General features: G+C 43.5%; 2 protein-coding genes across 9 annotated transcripts; both read left to right on the top strand.

Annotated features, from left to right (window-relative positions):
• The first annotated feature begins 2827 nt into the window (after positions 1-2827).
• hrh2b (histamine receptor H2b) lies at positions 2828-4814 on the top strand. Its single transcript, XM_061804333.1, has 3 exons — positions 2828-3448; positions 4208-4578; positions 4682-4814. The coding sequence occupies exons 1-3, from the start codon at positions 2828-2830 to the stop codon at positions 4812-4814; spliced, it is 1125 nt and encodes a 374-aa protein (XP_061660317.1).
• Positions 4815-7413: 2599 nt separating this feature from the next.
• Positions 7414-19477, top strand: kcnip1b (Kv channel interacting protein 1 b). 8 transcript variants are annotated; one of them, XM_061804209.1, is made up of 9 exons: positions 7874-7948; positions 8434-8491; positions 15551-15675; positions 15755-15824; positions 15910-15980; positions 16076-16183; positions 16826-16930; positions 17291-17353; positions 18378-19477. In XM_061804209.1, the coding sequence occupies exons 3-9, from the start codon at positions 15574-15576 to the stop codon at positions 18423-18425; spliced, it is 567 nt and encodes a 188-aa protein (XP_061660193.1). In that variant the 5' UTR covers positions 7874-7948; positions 8434-8491; positions 15551-15573; the 3' UTR covers positions 18426-19477. The 8 variants fall into 8 exon arrangements, with proteins under 8 accessions (XP_061660192.1, XP_061660193.1, XP_061660190.1 ...); XM_061804208.1 differs by lacking the exon at positions 8434-8491 and having other exon boundaries at positions 7414-7948; XM_061804206.1 differs by lacking the exon at positions 7874-7948 and having other exon boundaries at positions 7968-8491.
• Positions 19478-19928: the final 451 nt, after the last annotated feature.

Raw genomic sequence — 19928 nt, 5'->3', positions numbered from 1 at the left:
ACCGTGGAGTATACGTGAGCGTGCTTTTTTGGTTTGAGGGAAACGAGGGACAATTGATGATAAAAGATCGCTTGGATGCTGACGTGAAGCCAAAACATCACGCAAGTCAGGCCATCAGCGGCATCCGTGAAATGCTTGAAACGAGCTAGTTAGAACCAAACGTCACCTCGGGCTCGCTCGACAGCGCACAAGAGGATGATTGACAGCCAACGCAGCTCGCGGGCTCCTCTAATTACTCTTGTTGGCTTGTAATCAGTCTGCACGCACAACAACATTCATAATCATGATCAGAGGCTTTAATGAAGAGTCACGAACGGCATCCCATATAAACAACAGAGAGTTCAAAATTGATGTTACAGAAAATACTTTCATTTCGGCAAATCCTAATATTTGGCCAGCCCACATTTCATGTAAATTAGACTGATGGTTTAATATTTAAAATACAACTTCAAACATATCTAGTGTGAATTATCACAGAAAAAAATAATACAAAATTAAGCAATCTATCTTAATGCAACAGGCAAAATTGTCTTAGCTTCCTTTTTTTTTTTAACTATTATAAATATGTTCATTTTATGACTCCCTGTCTACGCTTGTGTGTTTGTGTTCTGTTAAAAGCACTCGCTGATCATCCGTCCAGTTTAGTAACGATATAACTTTGGGGAAAAAATGAGTGCAAAGTGTGTGTCGTTACGCCCAAACTTGGAGTGAGAGGAGGACTTCATCCCGCATTCGTACAAACAGGAAGTCCGTCAAAGTGTGAGAAATTACAAGGCTTTCAAACCCAAGTGTTGAACTTGGCTTCAATGAAAAATAATTATAGGGGCTGAGATTGTACGTTCTGATTCTGATGAGAAAAGTGATACATAAAAACAAGCTAATGTCGAAGTCGGAAAATGCCAAGGTGAAACAATGGTGACTGATTAAGCCAAAACCATGAATGAGTATACTACAGAAGGGGGGAGGTGCATTTTCTTTCTTTCTTTCTTTCTTTCTTTCACTCAACAAGCCTATGAAAGAAAAAAGAAACAAAAAAGTTGGATTGTGGGAGAGAGTGCGGGTCACAGCTCCATCCTTTTTTTTATGATTTGGAAAGAAATTTCCAGAACATGTGGTGAGGTGAGTATCTCTTTTTATGAATTGATTTTGATGAGGAGAATAAACTACCGTAATTTCCGGCCTATAAGTCGCAACTTTTTTTTTCACACGCTTTCAACCCTGCGGTTTATGCGGTGATGCAGCTAATTTGTGCATTTTTTTTTCTAATGGCCGCAAGAGGGCAATCGAGCGGAAAAGGTAAGAGTGACACCGGTGGAATATTTGTGCCAAGGAAGGGGATTTTACCGACCCTGTTAGCGTTGCGCTAGCGTGTTACTGCCATGTCTCGGTGATTTTTTTTTTTTTTTTTTAACGATTTTTACGCTTTCCAGCTGCGCCACCGTGCCGCACCTTTGACATTGATTTAAAATAAATTTTAAAAAAACAAAACAAATGGAGCATTGTATTGTAGGGACATTTTTCATTGTTTATCCATACAGCCGGAAGAAGTCTTAAGTTTACCTTGTGAGCTAGCGTTGGCCTCACAGTTCTGAGGATCTGGATTCGAATCTCGACCCCGCCTGTGTGGAGTTTTCATGTTCTCCCCGCGCCTGCGTGGGTTTTCTCCGGCCATTCCGGTTTCTTCCCACATGCCCAAAACATGTAACATTAATTGGACACTCTAAATTGCCCATTGGTGTGCTCAGAAAATGGATGGATAGATGGAAGGATGAAATATACTGTACACATTTATGTGTATGGGTAGTAAATTGCAAGCACATCCTGATCATCTTAAAATATATACATTAACTATTTGAACATTACATTTACTCAGTTCAAGTTCATTTATAACAGTTTTTCACACTCGGGCTTGCAAATATGTCTATTCCGTTATTTTATAGGCATGGGATTGCACTGACAAATCTCTCCTCTAACACCCACCCTCCCTCAATTTTTTTTTTTCCTGGTTGGCCGTGTGGGGAATTTGGAATCACGATGTCCTTAAACTGCTCGAATGTGTTTATTTTACTCTTCGGGCTTTGACGGGATGTTTTATGGTTGTTGTTTCTTTATGCACCGAGCTGCCCACGCTTAAGCAAATGCGCTCTCGCGCTTGTAAAATAAGTTACATCACTAGGGAGCAGATTTACATTCTCAATGAGTACAAACAATAATTTCATAGCGTCCTCTTTGCTTCTGACGGTCATAAATGCCCTGCATGTATCATATGTGGAACAAGCACTATCCATTTGATAGTGTGCGATATTACAAAGCTCAACCTTCAATAAATGCAACACTTTAATGTTTAAAGTGGTTGATTTACTTGACACTCGACAATAAATCCAATTTAACGTGGCTTCATAAAATCATCTGAATCTGCAATGACTCCACGGAGATTCTTCATAAATTTAATAACAGAGAGTGATTAAATTTGTTCTGTTTACTCATCTTTGATCAAAGTTTGCAGTTTGTGTATTTCAGATGCCCTGTTGATAAAAATGACTCTGTTCAAGATTCAAAAGATGATGTCCAAACAATTCCTCCACTCTCAATGTCTTTTGTTGCAAGTGTCATGATAATTTCATTTTTTTTTTTTTTTTTGGGGGGGGGGGGTTGTTTGTTTTACCATCAGGGACTTGTTGACCTCGGAGAGTTGCAGCAGGGAAAGGGAAAAACTTGCCGGTGCTTGGGAAGATTTTTCCATCCTGTGACTTATGAACTTGGCACACAAAAGCGAGCAACTCCAGGACTTGTACGTCGTTCCAGGGGCCCGGCGCAGGAGAGCGCGATGATTTCCACGGCTCTTCACTGGCTCGTTCTGGTGTCGTTCATCGTCTTGACCATCGGCGGAAACGCGCTGGTGTGTTTGGCCGTGGGCCTCAGCCGCCGCCTGTGGCGCATCGCAAACTGCTTTGTGGTGTCGCTGGCGGTGACGGATCTCCTGATGGGCCTGCTGGTGCTCCCCTTTTCCGCCACGCTGGAGCTACGCAGCTGGCGGTGGCCCCTCGGCGGCACCATGTGCAACATCTACGTCTCCTTGGACGTCTTGCTGTGCGCCGCCTCCATCCTGAGCCTGTTGGCCATCAGCGTGGACCGATACCTCGCCATCTCGGCGCCTCTCAACTACTCGGCGAGAATCACTCCTGCCAGAGTGACGCTGGCCATCGTCGCCATCTGGGCCTTGTCGCTGGCTGTGTCTTTCGTGCCCATCCACCTGGGTTGGAACACGGTGGACTACAGAGTGCAGCACTTGGACTGGCACGTGGGGCAAGAGCACGAGGAGGGACGCTATTGCCAGTTTGAGTGGAATAACAACTACATTATTTTGTATGTCTTGTGCTCTTTTTACCTTCCTCTGGTGATTATGTGCGGGATGTACCTTTGCATATTCAGAGTGGCACGCCAACAGGTGAGTATTTAGATGGGTTGTTTGGGGTCACTGGTCTGAAATCATAAAATCCTGTCTTGATGACTTGCGTAGAAAAAAAAAAACATTAACAGGAATTTTCAGCTCTTGCGATCAGACTTTCAAAATTAGCTGCATTATGACCCGAATCTGCTTTTTTTTTAAAAAACCTAAAAATAATCATTGATTTATTTTCCTGCGTCACGGCTCAGATGGGCAGCGCTAGACAGTGTACGCATGGATGTGCAAAATTCCAAGCACCCAAACTCGACCTCCTCGGGTTCCCCGCAAGAGCGAGACACAGAGATGTTCTCAGAGCCGCTGCCCTGTTTTGTAGGTCTGCAAACTGACTCACTTGGACCCACCTGCATGTACAAACTCCAGAACCGCATGGTAGCTTTTGGGTGGCGGCTCCATGTGAGCTCACAACCCATCCCTCCCACACTCGTCAATATGTTAGTCTGTCTTTACTTTGGAGCTGGTGAGTGAACAGCAGGCCCACTACTGTGTCTGTTGTGGGTGCTTCTGCCATCTAGTGGCTAATTTGATCATCGCACGTTGCGTTCACAGGCGAGAGAGCGCGACACGGGAGGTCTTCCTCCACCTCCTGCAGACCTCATTATTGTGGGTCACCGGGCAGCCTTTTCATGTTCGGATATCATAAAAAAAATAATCATAATCTGGTAGACGTTCCGTCCTTTATGAAATGCGGCGGTAATTAAAGTCCCTTTTTTTTTTTTTTTTTTGGGATTGCTTTTGCAGGTCCGACGAATCCGTGCCACCACGCCATCTTTCGCTCGCATGGCGTCAACTGCGGCCATTGCCAAAGAGCACAAAGCTACCATGACGCTCGCCGCTGTCCTCGGGGCCTTCGTCATCTGCTGGTTCCCTTACTTCACCTTCTTCACCCGAACGGGGATCGAGGAACAGAAGAACCCGCCGACGACACTTCACTCGGTACTGCTGTGGCTGGGCTATTTTAACTCGGTCCTGAACCCCATCCTCTATCCCGCCTTGAACCGGGACTTCAGAAAGGCCTACGCAGAGCTGCTCTTCTGCAGGGAATCTTCACGCAGAAAACTGCAAGCCCACAAAAGACCATCACTCTCTGACGGAAAACGTCATTCCCAAGTGTCTGGAGAAATAGAGATGAAACACTTCAATATGCATACTAATAATAATAATAATAATAATGGTGTAATAAGCGAGTCTATGCTTCGCTGTGCACGGCTCCAGATTTGCTAACCAGGATCAACGTAGAGGAGACTTTTTCCAGAATAAGATCAGGTTCGCTAGAGTCACTGATGGTGTTGCGGTACACAAGCCGGACTTTGGTGTGGGCAGCGTGGGTTCGATTCCCCCTCAGTGATATCTGCCGTGCGACTGACTGGTGACCAGTTCAGGGTGTAGTCCGCCTTTCACCCAAAACTAGCTGGGATAGGCTCTGACTCTCCCCTGACCCTTGTGGGGATAAGCGGTTTGGACAGTGGATGGACAGCTCTCCCTCCATCGATTTTCTGTGCTGCTTCAGGGTTGTTCGATTGAAGCTGGAGCGAGACGCTGACGGCGCAAACACACTTGTTCACAGTCACATTAAGACTTTCGCTGAGCGGGAATCGAACCCAGTCCGTCAGGCAAGCGAACCACGACACTGTGACCATTTAGTCACATCTACCGTATGAAAATCTTCAGAAATCTGAATTCCCCACAGGAGAAGCATACGTTCTAATTTAGGTCTTCAGATGAAAGCATTTTGGAAAAGGCTGCATATCATGCCGAAGATGAAAAAAATTATGGAGCATAGTTCATTGCAATTTGTACATTGGCGGATTGGGGGGGTGGGAGATTCATTATTGTGGTCATAAATTCCCCATCACAACAGTAACACATTATTGAAAAGAGCGCAGCAACAAGAAAGATAATGGGAATTAAATAAGTTCATAACTCTCTGTCTCGGGCGGCCCACTTGACTTTGAGCAGTTCAAAGTTCACAAGTGAACTCATGTCCCCTCAACTCTGCCACCGAAGGTGAATGAGTGGTCAACAAATTGTTTTTGCAATTGCGATTCAAACGCCTGACTGCACCCAGACGGGATGAATGATTGAAGGATTTCCCGCAGACTGCAAAAATACAGTTGACAAGTTGATGATCACCGAGTTTTACCATAAACTGCTCTCATGCGGCTCTTTAACTTCTTATGATCACAGCTTGATTTAAAATAATGAGAATCACGCATACTGATAAATGAATCTACATTTTTCTGTCCGCAATAAAGTTGGATTGCATAATTGGCGTTTAATCTTTGCTTACTCACGTGTTGAAAAATAGTTTCTCTCAGAGGAATGTGACGCTATCAAGCGTTGGAACAATTTAACACTAATGATTATTCATTTTTTTTTTTTAAAGACAAATGTGAGAAACCCGAATTACGAATGACAAAAAAAAACTGTCCACATGTGTCCGCTAGATGGCAGCAAAAGATATTTACCCAGTGTAAAAGAGGTACAACTGATTGTTTCTGTCTCGTCCACTCAGCCAGTTAATTATTTTAGAGTTTAGACCTTTAACAAAAGATTAATTTTCACCACAGAAAAGAACAAATGTTCAAAACATTTTTTTTAATTTGGTTGTTGTAAAAAGTTCTGTATAGCAAATGTTCCCTTGGACAAATACCGCTGCGAGCTTGAAGGGGGAAAAAGAAATGTCTATTAAATTGGTTTTCATCCCCTCCATGACATAATTCTCATGTACGGTATGTTGCATGTATGCGCATGTGGTATGATATTGCTGAAATCCATTCAAACATTATGGAAGCGTTTGGAGTACAGTAGGTGTATTTGCGGAGGTGGTGAATGTTGTTAATTTCTCCGCAGCTATTTTTGTTAGAACGGGCCAGTGTAAATACTGCCACAGTGTGTTTGGATAAATTCCACTTTGCTGCGTGTGGAGCCCGAGCAGAGCACAGCATGACCATATTTGTCAAGGTTCATACAAATTTCTTCTTGACGTTTAAGAAAATGGCAGAATATGCACAGCAAGATGTTGAAAACAAACTACCAGGGGTAGAAATTCTCTTGTTTGGCTTTAGCTATTTTGTAGACAAACTAGCATAATTTCCGGCCTACGTGCCGCAACTTTTTTCACATGCTTTCAACCCTGCGGTTTATGCGGTGATGCAGCTGATTTGTGCGTTTTTTTCTCATGGCCGCAAGGGGGGCAGTCGACCGGAAAAAATAAAGAATGAGACCGGTGGAATATACGTGCCGAGGAAGTGACTTTTACCGATCCGGGACTGTTTGGGCTGTGTTAGCGTGTTACAGCCATGTTTCTTTGATTTTTACCGGTATGTTTTTTTTTTTTTTAACCGGCCCCGTTAGCGCGGCGCTACCATTAGCATTAGAGTTGCCATGGCGCTAGCATTAAACTCTCTGTGTTTTCTTTGTAAATATCTCGTGTTTCAATGTGGGTTTCAATATGGGCACTTGCGCCTTTTACACGGCTGTGGTCCATGTATGCACCAAATGGTATTTCCTTTACAAATGTACTGGGCGAGGCTTATAACCAGGTGCGCTCTGTAGGACGGGAATTACGCTAAGTGAAACTGAAATGGAAGATCTATTGATCCCTTGTTTTATTCAACTTAATCTGGACCTTCATGACTGACAACAGACTTCTTGACGTAAAGAGAGATTTGCATCGTTCTCTCTCCCTGCAAGTATTTTTCACTTGATTGGAGAGGGAGAAAAACTCTCTCCTTTCTCCACAAAGCGCTAAGATTACATAACCTGTTTTTGGAATCTCTCCCCGGAAGAACAGAGTGTGCGTTTGTGGACGTTCCAAAGCTGCACTGTAGCGTAATTGAAGATACAAGCCGGGTCCAAAATGTTTCCTTTATTCCTTCTCAGCTGGGTCGAAACGCATCTCGTAATTTCCCATTTTGGGTGCACTTTAATGAGGTGAAGTCTTCTATTGGAGGAGGCCGTGGGAGGATTAATTGGCTTTTGGGCATCCTCTACTTTTGAGCGTGTTAACAATTATTGAGCACCTGTGCTTCATTACAATTGCCATAGCAAACGGTGTGAAAACTCGACCACGGAATACTCGAGTATATTACGGACATTATATTTTGACATGTAATTGCTGACTATAAAAACGAGAATAATTTCCTTCTCAACATTAACGTGCACATTTGTGACTTAGTGGATGCTGCATTTTATTTTAAAAAAAAAAACAGACCTTAAAGATCAGACGTTAGCAAGCAGAGAGAGGGAGTTGACATGTAAGCGAGGAGGCGGGCGCATGTCGCGGTAGAGGGGGCGGTTAAGTGCCGTTGGCGCTCGCAGGTCCAAATCTGTTACACGTACCAGAGGAGAGATCTTCCGCAGACCTCGGCCGAGCATCCTCCCGGGCCCCGTGCCGGACTTCAAATAGCCTGTGGGTCAACTTTCCCCTCACGAGAGACCCGAAAGGAAAATCAGTGCTTGTGTTACGACTATAACGATGTAAGTACTGCACATTTTTTTCTTTTATGTCGAATGGACTTCAGGGCTCATTTGCGAACAGTTCTCCTGAGCAACTGGATCGCTTTCGTTTTGCGTTTTGGTCTTCCGAACTTTCTGCTCGGCTCACCTTGTTTTTTTTTTTTTTTTTTGAGTCAGCATCTTTTTTTTCTGGCAGAGCGGACTTAATAGATGGATCTTCAAAGAGAATAATATTTGGACTGCCGTTGGGCTTTTTTTAAGTGTTCTTGAATCTGCACAGGAGCTGTTTTTCTTTCGAATTGAACTCATTTACTAGTAATTATCCTTTTTATCACTTTTGGAGTATACTGTAACAACGACTGAGGCGGATCCCGCTCAGTATCATCCACTGAAAATCCTTTTCGAGATTCAGTGGCGGAAGCGGCTCTTCATCCAGGCAACCCTCAAACCCAAACTGTTTGGGTTTGGATCCAAAAATGGATTGCTGTACCTCTCGTTGTCGACAGGGGGTGCTCAAGTTGATCCAGTCTGTTCAGCGACTGCTTTCGGGAAGCCTCGCAAAAGGTATTGGCCACACTTGACGAGACACACGTTCTGCTCATGTCAATGTCCACTTGATGATCACTAACCCTCAATATGGAAAATCGATTTCAATTAATTTATATTGATCTCAATCGCAAAAACCTACCTCAACCCGCCCCCCCCAAAAAAATTTTAACAGGGTGTGCAAACTTTTCTATCAAGGGTGGCTTCCCTTCTCCTCCTTGTTTAATAGTTGTATTATTATCTGTGATTCTTATCTTAACAGAAAAGGAATACAAAAGTTGAATATGTTCTCGTGTTTTTTCTTACTTGTTTAAATCATTTTGGTAATAGGTCTCCTTTTGGCTTGAGCACCTGGCACAAAAAAAAAAAAATCTGTGCACGTACCTCGGAATTATATCGTGGAGTATTCTATGTTTTATTCGCCCATGTAGTTTTAAATCTTTAAATTTGACAGTCAAAAGCATTTAGAGTTCGCTCCGTATACTGCATGTAGTGGGAATAAATAAAAAGAGCAAAGATACCTCAAAAGTTGACCGCTGTCCATTTCATGATGCTGGTGCACCATCAGTTTGCACTTTCGCGTTAAAATTACAAAACAAAATTTCCCATAGAGATAGGTTACTTCAAAAGTTCCTTCCAGAGTACAAGCCATCATCAAAGTGAAATGTTTTGTAACTGTACATATCTACATACAGTACATAGATATGTGTATGTGTGTGTGTGTGTGTGCAGTTCCCCCAAAAGGAAAAAAAAACAGTTCTTTAATTTCAAAAATTATTTTTTCGTCTGCAGTCAAGCTCCACTTTGAACATCTTTGAGCAACGCACCCGCGATCGTCTCTTAGTGCAGCCCACTGCATTTGGACTAGAATATGCATAAGAGGAAGACGTGAATACCTTGGCCACACACATTTGTCTTCGTGCACGCATGCATATCAGTGAAACCATAAAATGTAAAGACGACCCACCTCAAAGCTGATTTCATGATCAAAACCCCCTTCCACTTCCTGGAGACTCGCGGTGACGTGAACCATGAAACTCGGCTTAGTCACCTTGAAAATTGGAAATGCAGCAGCATCCATATTCATTTTCATCATTTAAACATTCAAGGCTAAAAAGAGCCGGGCCGAGCGAGGCTGACTCACTGATATACGTCGTGACCCTGAAAGCTTTATCTCTTTTTTACATTCTTCTGTTTCATTGTTGCTCCGTAGGCTGCAGACAAACTTAGAAAGTTTTGCCTGTATGTAAATGGAAGAAAAAAGTATTTTTAGGCTTGATGAAAAATCTAAACTCGCTTATTCCAACACATTGCTTTTATTTACTTTATAATGCGCTGCAAAGTCTGGCAGATGACATTTATTTTCTTTAATCAAGCTCATGCCGTCATTTTTCTGATTTGTTGACGTAAAACTGGGAAGATAGTACAGAGAGCAACAAAAGGAAGACTTTGTTGTTGTGCTTTTACCGATGTTGGGTTTAAGATGTGCATCCCAGTACAGTGTAATGTCCGTTTAAAGCTGTCACAGAGAAATATAACTGCAGATGTTGCTTCAAATAGTCGGGGGGGGGCATTTGTAAGGAAGGACCTAAGTGCTTTTTGCATGTGGACCTGGAGGTCCTGAATGCCCTTTCTAGCCAAAGCATTACAGTGCACAGCTACATGGCACCTGGCCTCACATAGGGTAACCCATTTCTCATTAAAATAAGAATAACTTGCATTTATATAGTGCCTTTCAAGGGGCGCAAGGATCCTTAACTTTCAAAAGGATACACCACTCAAAATGGCCGTAAAATAAGGATAATAATGTGACTCACTGGCCTACGTTTTTACACAAAGCATCTACTTTGCCCAAGGTTATGCGAGAGTTATTCTGTATTGTGCCCTTTATCGTTTCATCCTCATTCTTTTCTTATCTTGCTCCGGCTGTGGAGGCAGTGAACTGGAGCGGTACTGTCTGACTTTTAATTTTTTTTTTTACATCATCTCACTGCTTACTTTTATGTAACTGCCATCACGGAGATGTATTTTTATCGTTGCCTTTCTCGCTCTCTAGTTTTCTTTGCGACACTCTGTCACCTCTTTATTTTCCGGGATGTTCATATTTTATTGTTCACACGGAGTAGGTGGGCGTCCTTTCCGTTGCAAATATGACCGAGGCAGTGCGATACAGTTTTTGGTACGTACGTCGTCACCTTCTAATGCGGCGAAAACTCCTTCACAATGATCTTTTTTTTTTTTAATTCATTATTGTTTTCCAGTTTTGCGGCGTTGTATCAAGGCGTCGTATTCTTAACTGCAATATTTTAGTTTCCTGCATTTAATGGCCTAACATGGCACAGTACAGAACAGTATTGTCTTACTTTGTTGAAGTACTGTGCTGTGCTGTGCTGTATATGCAAACCGCTAAGAACAGTATGACGCAGTGCTCTGCTGCCATCTGCTGTTCAAATAGTAGAGTGAAACTGCCCTGCGATTGCCTGGCGACCAGTTCAGGGTGTACAGCTGAGCGAGGCTCCAGCACTCCCCGCGACCCTTGTGAGGATAAGCGGCTAAGAAAATGGACGGATGGATGAATTAAAAAAATTATTAAAAAAATGTCAGTTGTACACCATAAGAAGTACTGGATTTAGACAACTCCATTTTCAAATCTGAAAATAGATTTGTTTACACCATACTTATATTGATGACAACATGCCAAATCAGAAACATGAAATATGAATGAAGCATTTTTCTTCATGGATTCTTTGTGAATAATGTATTGGAGGGGTATCGAGAAAGAAACATTTCAGAAACCTTGTCAAATGGTTTAATATTTACACTTGGTGGTCAAATTTGCTGCTATACAGTATATTTGTATGAGTAGGTAAACTGTGTCTCCGGGGATAATCAAGCCTTTTGAAAATGTAAAGATACTCTTTGTAAACTCCTTAGAGGACATAGTGTACATAACTGATGATTCCAGAAAGATATGTACGTACATCTGGAGTCTTCGTGCAGATCTTTCATCTCATCGACTTGACTGCACCGTATTTCGAGCACATGAACCCTGCAGATATAAGAATTTAATGAGAGGCACCTTATCTCCCACCCACCATCCAGTGACAAATATGACACATGAAAAAGAGAGTGGAGATCAAATCATACTTCCTTTGAGTTTATTGAAAGTTTTTTTTGTGAACTGAGGAGCAAAAGTGGCTTAATACAATTCTAAGAGAGCTCTGTTTACAGTCCAGTATTGTAATAGTTGAAGTTGTAATATTTGCACTATTCCAAGGTAATAACTACGGGATCTATTTGTTGTTTACCTGTCTTCTTGCTCGTGGACTGCAAGCAGGGCAGTGAGGGCAAGGATCCCCGTCTGGGCCCAGAATTGTGTCCACAAACGGATTTGAGGCCATAACTGCTCTGAGTTTGGCTCCGAAGTTGGAAGTGCGTGTTGTGCAACTGTTCAACTGTTTCCGCCTCTCTTTAATTGTTTTGACTTTTTACACATTTGGTGAATTCAGTGATGTGCTTTGAATTTTCATAAAAAAAAAAAAAAAGAACACATGCACAATCACAGCAAAATAAGGAAATTAACAAATACTGTAATACTGCTCTTTGAGGGCCATGGTTGAGGTTGTCTGTGCAGTCTTGCGCGGCTTGTCCTGATTCTCACCCACAGTGGAGCCCCGTATCTTTCGCTGCGCTTATGGAAAAGGGGCTGGTGGGAGTGAAGCGGCGACGAGGTCGTCTGTGTGCTGCTGCTGTGTTGCAGCTCATGAGCTGTTGAGGAGCTAATGAAAAGATAATGAAGTTACAGACTGCAGTGCAGCAACCTTGGCACGTCCCTGGAGTTGGGCAAAACGCAGTCGGAGATGGCAAACATCCGTCAAGGGAATTGCGGCGGGCTCTGCGACTTGTCAGACTGCAGAGACAATAAGCCATAAAAATGGAGAGGTAGAAAAAATGTCATGCAAATGTGGCGAATGCGATTTGGATCGCTGCGGGGTTCGAATGACCACAGGCCCCCACACTGGAATCACTTTTGTTTTGCACTCCTCCAATAAGCAGGTTTCCAGTATTAGATAACTGGAATTGCCATCCTTTTTTCACACTGTTACTATGCGCTCTTTGCGAGGAACGTTGATGCAGACTTTTTAAGGAATAGAAAGGCTGCGACTGCATTGAAGGGAGAGAGAAAAATCCATGTGAATTTCCAAAATTACCACTCACTCACACGCGTAGTAAGAGAAACATCGAGGTACAGAGGCTTGTTGATTAATGCTAACGGCTGAAATCCCATTCGCACTCTGCAACCCACAAGTGCAAGCGCAACAATAAAGAATCATCTGAGCGCCATCTTTGCAAAGGCGTCATCCTTCTGAAGTTCTTGCACTGGATCACATTCATGCGTGTCTACGTACTTATGCAGTATACTTCTTTTGATGAATTAACTGCAATAAAATGGCGACATGTCAAGGGTCACGTCACAGCCCAATGTGAGGAGGTCTTCTCATCCTGTGAGCGACAGTAGGCCAATGCAATCATTTTCTTGCACACATGGATGTAGTCAGAGTTGCTGTTATCAGCTTCAGCTGTTGTCCGCTCGCGGCCATCCACTGACCAGTTGCCGTACACGCTGGGAACGCTGCATCAGAGCAGCTGCACACCACAATAACATCAGGCCATGAGGATGACGAGGAGGCAGAGAAGTGGGAAGAAGGGGCTGGGGTGGGGGGGGGGGCTGACAGATGAGTGGAGGGAGCCACAGAGAAGAGGGAGTGGTACATGGGAGCAGCTCGTGCGTGCGTTCAAGAATGAGCTCAGAAATCCAAGAGAATCGTCACTCGGAGGAGAGTCGACCCTCAGTGAGAGCTGTGAGAGGAAAGCGCCCTCCGACACCCCACAGCTGGGAAAGGCGACAAACGGGGAGCGACGGAGGGACACTGTAGTGGGGGGTGGGGGGGTGCGTGGAGGCGTGAAGGGGACGACAAGCAACAAACAAAAAGCCATTCGGCCAGGCTGCTGACAACATGGGCGCAGTGGTGGGAACTTTGACCATGCAAACCAAGCAAAGAAGACCGACAAGAGGTATGTCGACATTTCACAAAAGCGACATTTATGGCGGTCACGCTTTGAATTGTTTTTGCTGCACAAGTGCAACATGTGCTTACTGAGCGGCGCTACGTTGGACGCTCTGTCTACTGTCTTTCTGTTTGAAAATAATTGAAAATGAAAAAAAAAAAGCAACAGTTTTCAGGGGGAGGGGGGCGGGATTTCTGTGGCGACAATCAAGCAATTGCATTTGGATATGCTAATATGCACGCTTTTCGTCATGCAGCAGGTCATGCTTCCAAATAAAAAAAGATTACAACAGACGGGTTTCAGGATCAGCCACCCTTGCTGTCATAGAGTCTCATGCGCTGCACTTATGATGGAGAGATTGATGTGTGTGCCATCATGTCGCCCGTCCTTGTACGTAAGCGGAGAGCAAAATCAGCGTCCCTGACTCTTTCGTGGCACGTGCACGCGTGAGGGCGGCCTCGCAAAAGAGAGAAACAAGCGTCGCATGTGAATTAACACCCAGCTCACATATCATACCTCTCTCCACAGCCTCGTGCTTGACAAGCCTGTTGTCATGGAGACTGGGTTGAAGGGGCATAAGAGAGTGAACACTCACTCGTGTGCCAGGCTGAATGATCAGTTTTTAGCATTTTGTTGACAAAGATGAGACGGGATGTCACTCACGGTGTGATATGCCGGACATAAAAGAATCATTTTCTCACCATGTGTGTCATCTGCCTGCCAGTGGTAACAGGAAACCGGACGACAATAAAAGATGTGTCGCTAGTCCGGCCATACGACCTCCAAGCTGGACCAAGGGGCAAACATTGGCTCATATTGTTTGTGCGAACTGGTGTCATTAACAAGTGACGCCGTTTCCTCTTTATCGCCTCGACCGCCGCCAGACAACGCTCAAATTATCTCCATCGCTTTCCTCCATTGTGAGCAATCTTCTGCACCCAAAGAACTGGTGATAATGATTGCTCATTTGATTTATTTATTTTTGTGTGATTATATTACTGTATTTGCGTTTGGCTATAATTTAGGGGGAAAAAAATATAATATTTTCCAGGCAGTTAAACAGGAAATAACTCATCCTGTTTCCAATATAGGCGCAGGCTTTGTCACGAGCTGCATGTTTTCCTCACACTCCTTCCTCATATTTCACGCAAGTCTAATCAACACCTGCGAATTTCAATTCTCGCCTTGAAATTTTTTTTAAAAATCCTGTGCCTGAAGTACCTTGTTAAAGAGAACGTACACGAATTCAAACACCTAAATGAATTCATCTTTAGTCAATAGTCAATGACCAAAGGGTTTATTTCATAAACATGACCCATCCATTCATTTTCTGAGGCGGTTATCCTCACGAGGGTCACGGGACTGCTGGGACCGCTCCCAGCAGGAGGCGGGGTACACCTTGAACCGGTTGCACATGGAGACGAGCAACCATTTGCTCTCACAATCAGATCTAAACCCAAATTTAGAGTCTGCAATAATGTGAGAGGAAACCGAAGTGCCTGGAGAAAAACGACGCTCTGCGTGTGAGACACAATTTTCATTTAAAAAAAAATCATAATAAAGCACTTTATTTTGGTCGTTTTTGTTCTTCCCAGATGTTTGTTTTCAACTCTGTATTTTGCATGTGAAAAGTTTGACTGATGGCTGCCTGGATGTTGTTCTCCCACCACCCCTTTCTCTGGATAAATGCGCTAACTTTTCCCCGAAGGGTCACCTGAGCCAAGGTGTTAAACATAAATTTTTCTCATCAGTACTCGACAATGAGAACTTTGTCAACATTAATAAATTCCCTTAATTGCTCGGTGAAAATCAAATTTGTCACGCACATGCAGTTTGACTCCAATCAGCATTTGCAGTTTTTTTCACATAAACCAGTAGTCAAATTAGATTTGCATTCACTGAGCTATCTCATGGAGTACAATTCCCATTACTCTACAAATTCTTGAATGTGTGACATAAAGAGAGCTTAAGTGTTGAATTGCTTTAAACGCTGGCTGTTCTCCGCAGATAAAACAGATGACGAGCTGGAGATGACGACCGTGTGTCACAGGCCAGAGGCTCTCGAACAGCTGGAATCCCAAACTAACTTCTGCAAGCAGGAGCTCCAGATCCTCTATCGTGGTTTCAAGAATGTAATCGTCACATCTTACTTGCATCAATGCACAGGCTTCCGTATGTCACCGTTATATTTGTTGTACTTCTCGTTGACAGGAATGTCCCAGTGGAGTCGTAAACGAGGAGACGTTTAAGCACATTTACGCACAGTTCTTTCCCCACGGAGGTAAACGTTTGCGCCGTCACTCAATTCCTCACGCAATTTTATTTTTCACAACAGGTGTCACGCGGTTTTGCTTCCTGTGTTGCAGACGCGAGCATGTACGCACATTATCTTTTTAACGCCTTTGACACCGCTAACAACGGCTCCATTAAGTTTAAGGTAACAGCAGCAAAAAAAAAAAAAAAAAAAGTTGCAATCGCACGGGGTCGTTTTCCCGTCCTGATCGTGGTGACGCTCGGTTCTGTGGCTCTCAGGACTTTGTGATGGGCTTGTCTATCCTGCTGAGGGGAACCTTGAGGGAAAAACTCGAGTGGACTTTTCACCTTTATGACATCAACAGAGACGGCTACATAAACAGGGAGGTGAGTGCTCCACGCCGTTGTTGTCACAGAAGAGTTCTTCATTTTCGCAACACTTGTCAAGTCACCTGGTAAAGCGTTGGCCTCGCAGTTCTGAGGTTTCGGGTTCAATCCCGGCCCTGCTTGTGTGGAGTTTGGAATGTTCTCCCCGTGCTTGCCTCCGGTTTCCTCCCACATCTCGAAAAACATGCAACATTAATTGGACACTCTAAATTGCCCCGAGGTGTGATTGTGAGCGCCGCCGTTTGTCTCGATCTGCCCTGCGATTGGCTGGCGACCAGTTCAGGGTGTACCCTGCCTCCTGCCCGTTGACAGCTGGGGACTGGCTGCAGCACTCCCCGCGACCCTCGTGAGGATAAGCGGCTAGGAAAATGGATGACTGGAATGTCAATTTACCAAAAAAAAGCACCTAGCAACACATTTTTTTCTACTTTTAAACTGTATTTTGGAAACCAATTGCAACTTTTGCAAGGTGCAATTTGCACTAAAAAGCATGCATTTGGCCTCTAAATAGCACAAACTAATTATGTCAATTAATGGCTCTTCTCCGCTACTTTGATATCTTCAGAAAGTTTTGGGGAGTTTCTACTCCATCACGATCCAAAGTCTTCTTTCTATTTGTGCGTCCATCCAATTTTCTCGTAGGAAATGACGGAGATTGTGAAGGCCATTTATGACATGATGGGCAAGTACACTCACCCTGCGCTGAAGGGAGACGTGCCAAAGCAACACGTGGACGCTTTTTTTCAGGTGGGTCCAGAAAAGCATTTCCAACGTTTGTACGCTTGCGTTTATAAACGTTCCAGCGTTTATACAGGACAGTGGTTAACAATGGCAGATAACAACAATAATAATAATAATAATAATGGGAAACTTTTAGAGAGCAACTAAAAGGACAACTACATTTGATGTTCTGTTTATTACATAATTCACTGCAGTTTTAAACGAGGCTTTTCTTTGATTTTTATACAAATACTGGTAGTATTTGCCACCTTGACCTTATATGACCTTACAATGTGTGACTTAAATGGCTGAACAAGCTTACCTTTGAAATGCTTCCAACGCTTCCTGACGCTTTTTTTTTTTTTTTTTTTTTTACATTTGCCACAGAAAATGGACAAAAACAAAGATGGAGTGGTAACTTTAGAGGAATTTGTTATCGCCTGCCAGGAGGTATGTGTCTTTTTCCCGGTGGGGATTTTCTTCATTTCGATTCTAGTCACACACTCGATTGGCCTCCTGACAAGAGTTGCATACAAAATTCTTCCTTCACATATGCTATTGAGTTCAGGTTTGATTTAAGTCACAAATGAATTATGCGCCTTATCTATTTGATGGGGACGGTGGCGCAGATGCAAAGCGTTGGCCTCACAGTTCAGAGGACCGTGGTTCAATCCCAGTCCTCCCTGTGTGGAGGTTGCATGTTCTCCCCGTGCCTGCGTGGCTTTTCTCCAGGTGGGCACTCCGGTTTCCTACCACATCCCAAAAAAACATGCAACATTAATTGGACACTCTAAATTGCCCCTAGGTGTGATTGTGAGTGCGACTGTTTGTCTCTATGTGCCATGCGATTGGCCGGCAACCAGTTAAGGGTGACTCCTGCCGGTCGAGAGCTGGGATAGGCTCTCGCACTCCTGCAACCCTTGTGAGGATACGCGGCTAAGAAAATGGATGGATGGAGATATTTGAATTGAGGTTAATGCCTCTCAGCATGCTGCAGGACAGTTCTCGCCACAGTAAACTACAAGCTAAATGCCAAATACATCCATCCATCCATCCATGCACTTTCTGAGCTGCTTATCCTCACAAGATATCATCGGCCAGGATACAGCCTGAACTCATTGCCTGCCAATCGCAGCGCACATAGAGACAGACAATCACTCACAATCACACCTCAGGGCTATTTAGAGTATCCAATCAATGTTGCATGTTTTTTTTTTTTTTTTTTTTTTGGGATGTGGGAGGGAAACCGGAGTGCCCGGAGAAAACCCAACCAGGCACGGGAAGAACATGCAAACTCAACACAGGCGGGGGCCGGGATTTGAACCCCAGTCCTCAGAACTGTGAGGCCGACGCTCTCCAGCAGCCGAAAAATACATTCTACGATGTCCTGACCAAGCCGAATAAAACTGAGCTTGTCTTTTTGTTAAGAGCCTGTTATTTCAACAGCCTTTGTTCTCCGACTGTCTCCTCGCAGGACGAAATCATGATGAGATCCATGCAGCTCTTTGAGAATGTGATGTAGGAAAGGAGACGATGACGGGGACATATTCCAAATCCGAGGGCTAGGCGCAAGCTTACGAGCGGATGCGGCACACCACGTGCGGTGGATCCAATCTGTCCTCTTGCTCTTGTTTCCAGCTGTGAACTGAAAAGCCCCCAAAAGACTTTTACAAGACTGGACTGGAGTTTTGGGTGTCCTGAAATTACCCCGAGAAAAACTCGGGAGTCAAACGCCAGATGGGCCAGTCAAAGTTACTGACAAGAGTACCGTAGTTACTCATCTATATTCATTATCATTTTGCCCGAAGATACTCTTGAAGTGTTTGCTCCTCCGAAAGATTTAGATTTATCTATAAATATTTGCCAGATTTGTGAGATGTTTTATCGTCCCGTGTTTTTGTGTGTTTGGCTTTCATGCGATTGGAAAATCGCTCTGTTGCTGTTTGTAAATCAGTGTGAAGCTTGTGGCTTGGAATAGTGTGTGCCGGTCCTAATGTCAATTTAGGAATTATATATTTTTTTCTTTTCCAGCTTTGTTTTACGTGCGTTTGTGTGTCTTTAAAGTGTTAGACAAGTATTGTGAAACATACCAACCCTGTACAGTATGTGTGTAATTAAGATTTAAGATGCAGTATGAAGAAAATGGTTTCGTCATATCAGTGATATCTTTAGTTAAGCAAATATCTGATGACAACATTATGGCTGTAATGTTTCCTATATGTCCAGCCAGCATAGTTCGTAAATCATTCAACGGTTGAGGCTTGAGCTATATAGAATTGAATAGCCAAAATTTTAATATCGGCGCTGCCTCCTCCTTCGAAAGCGCATCTGTGATGTAACGCTAAAGCAAACGTATGAGGAGGTATGGCGGCCTTCTCGGCTTGCCTGCAATTTCAAAAGTGCCGCTGTCGTCAGAAATCCATCGGCACTAAAATATTAATCGTGCTTGTTTTTGCAGGCAACGCAGCTTTCTGCTACTCGATATATACGTTGCGTATATGTAGGCCGACGCCGCCTCGGGTCTTGTGTTGAAATGGATTTCTCTCAGCGTCGCAAGTAGAACTTTCAACTAATTCTAAGCCATACAAATAAAATATTTTGCTCTTAAAATGCGGGTGTTTTTATTTTGAATCTTTGCTGCAATGCTCGAGTTGAGAAGTTAGAATATAGTCATAAAGCCCAGAGATCATAAAAAATGGGATGCGGTGGTATACGGAAAAACTGTATAAATACTACTGTATAAAAAAAAAAAAACTAGCTTTTGGATTCAGGTGTACATATACAGCAACAAGGAGTAAATGTCTTTATCAAACCCAATCAATGAGGTCACTGATCGGATGACATCAAAAGAGATTAGCCCATCATCAATTAATAACATGTATCGCCCAATCTGATCAGACCAATCAAATCGGTGTAGTCTTGTTGGCAGTCACAAAGAACACATCATTTTATTTAAACTTAATTCAATTTTATCAGGCTTCCGTAGTTTCTTGAGTATTTACGTGAGTGACAACTTTTGACTTTT

This window comes from Syngnathoides biaculeatus, chromosome 18 (genome assembly GCF_019802595.1).
Source record: "Syngnathoides biaculeatus isolate LvHL_M chromosome 18, ASM1980259v1, whole genome shotgun sequence".
Taxonomy (NCBI): Eukaryota; Metazoa; Chordata; class Actinopteri; order Syngnathiformes; family Syngnathidae; genus Syngnathoides; species Syngnathoides biaculeatus.
This window is presented reverse-complemented; position numbering and strand designations above follow the sequence as displayed.

Excerpts from the sequence above, each read along its gene's own strand:
- hrh2b (XM_061804333.1), top strand. The coding sequence starts at position 2,828 with ATGATTTCCACGGCTCTTCACTGGCTCGTTCTGGTGTCGTTCATCGTC. Across the intron at positions 3,449-4,207 it reads TCAGAGTGGCACGCCAACAG|GTCCGACGAATCCGTGCCAC; the intron begins GTGAGTATTTAG and ends TTGCTTTTGCAG. Across the intron at positions 4,579-4,681 it reads GGAAAACGTCATTCCCAAGT|ATTTGCTAACCAGGATCAAC; the intron begins GTCTGGAGAAAT and ends GCACGGCTCCAG.
- kcnip1b (XM_061804205.1), top strand. The coding sequence starts at position 10,333 with ATGCGAGAGTTATTCTGTATTGTGCCCTTTATCGTTTCATCCTCATTC. Across the intron at positions 16,931-17,290 it reads ACGTGGACGCTTTTTTTCAG|AAAATGGACAAAAACAAAGA; the intron begins GTGGGTCCAGAA and ends CATTTGCCACAG. Across the intron at positions 17,354-18,377 it reads TTGTTATCGCCTGCCAGGAG|GACGAAATCATGATGAGATC; the intron begins GTATGTGTCTTT and ends GTCTCCTCGCAG.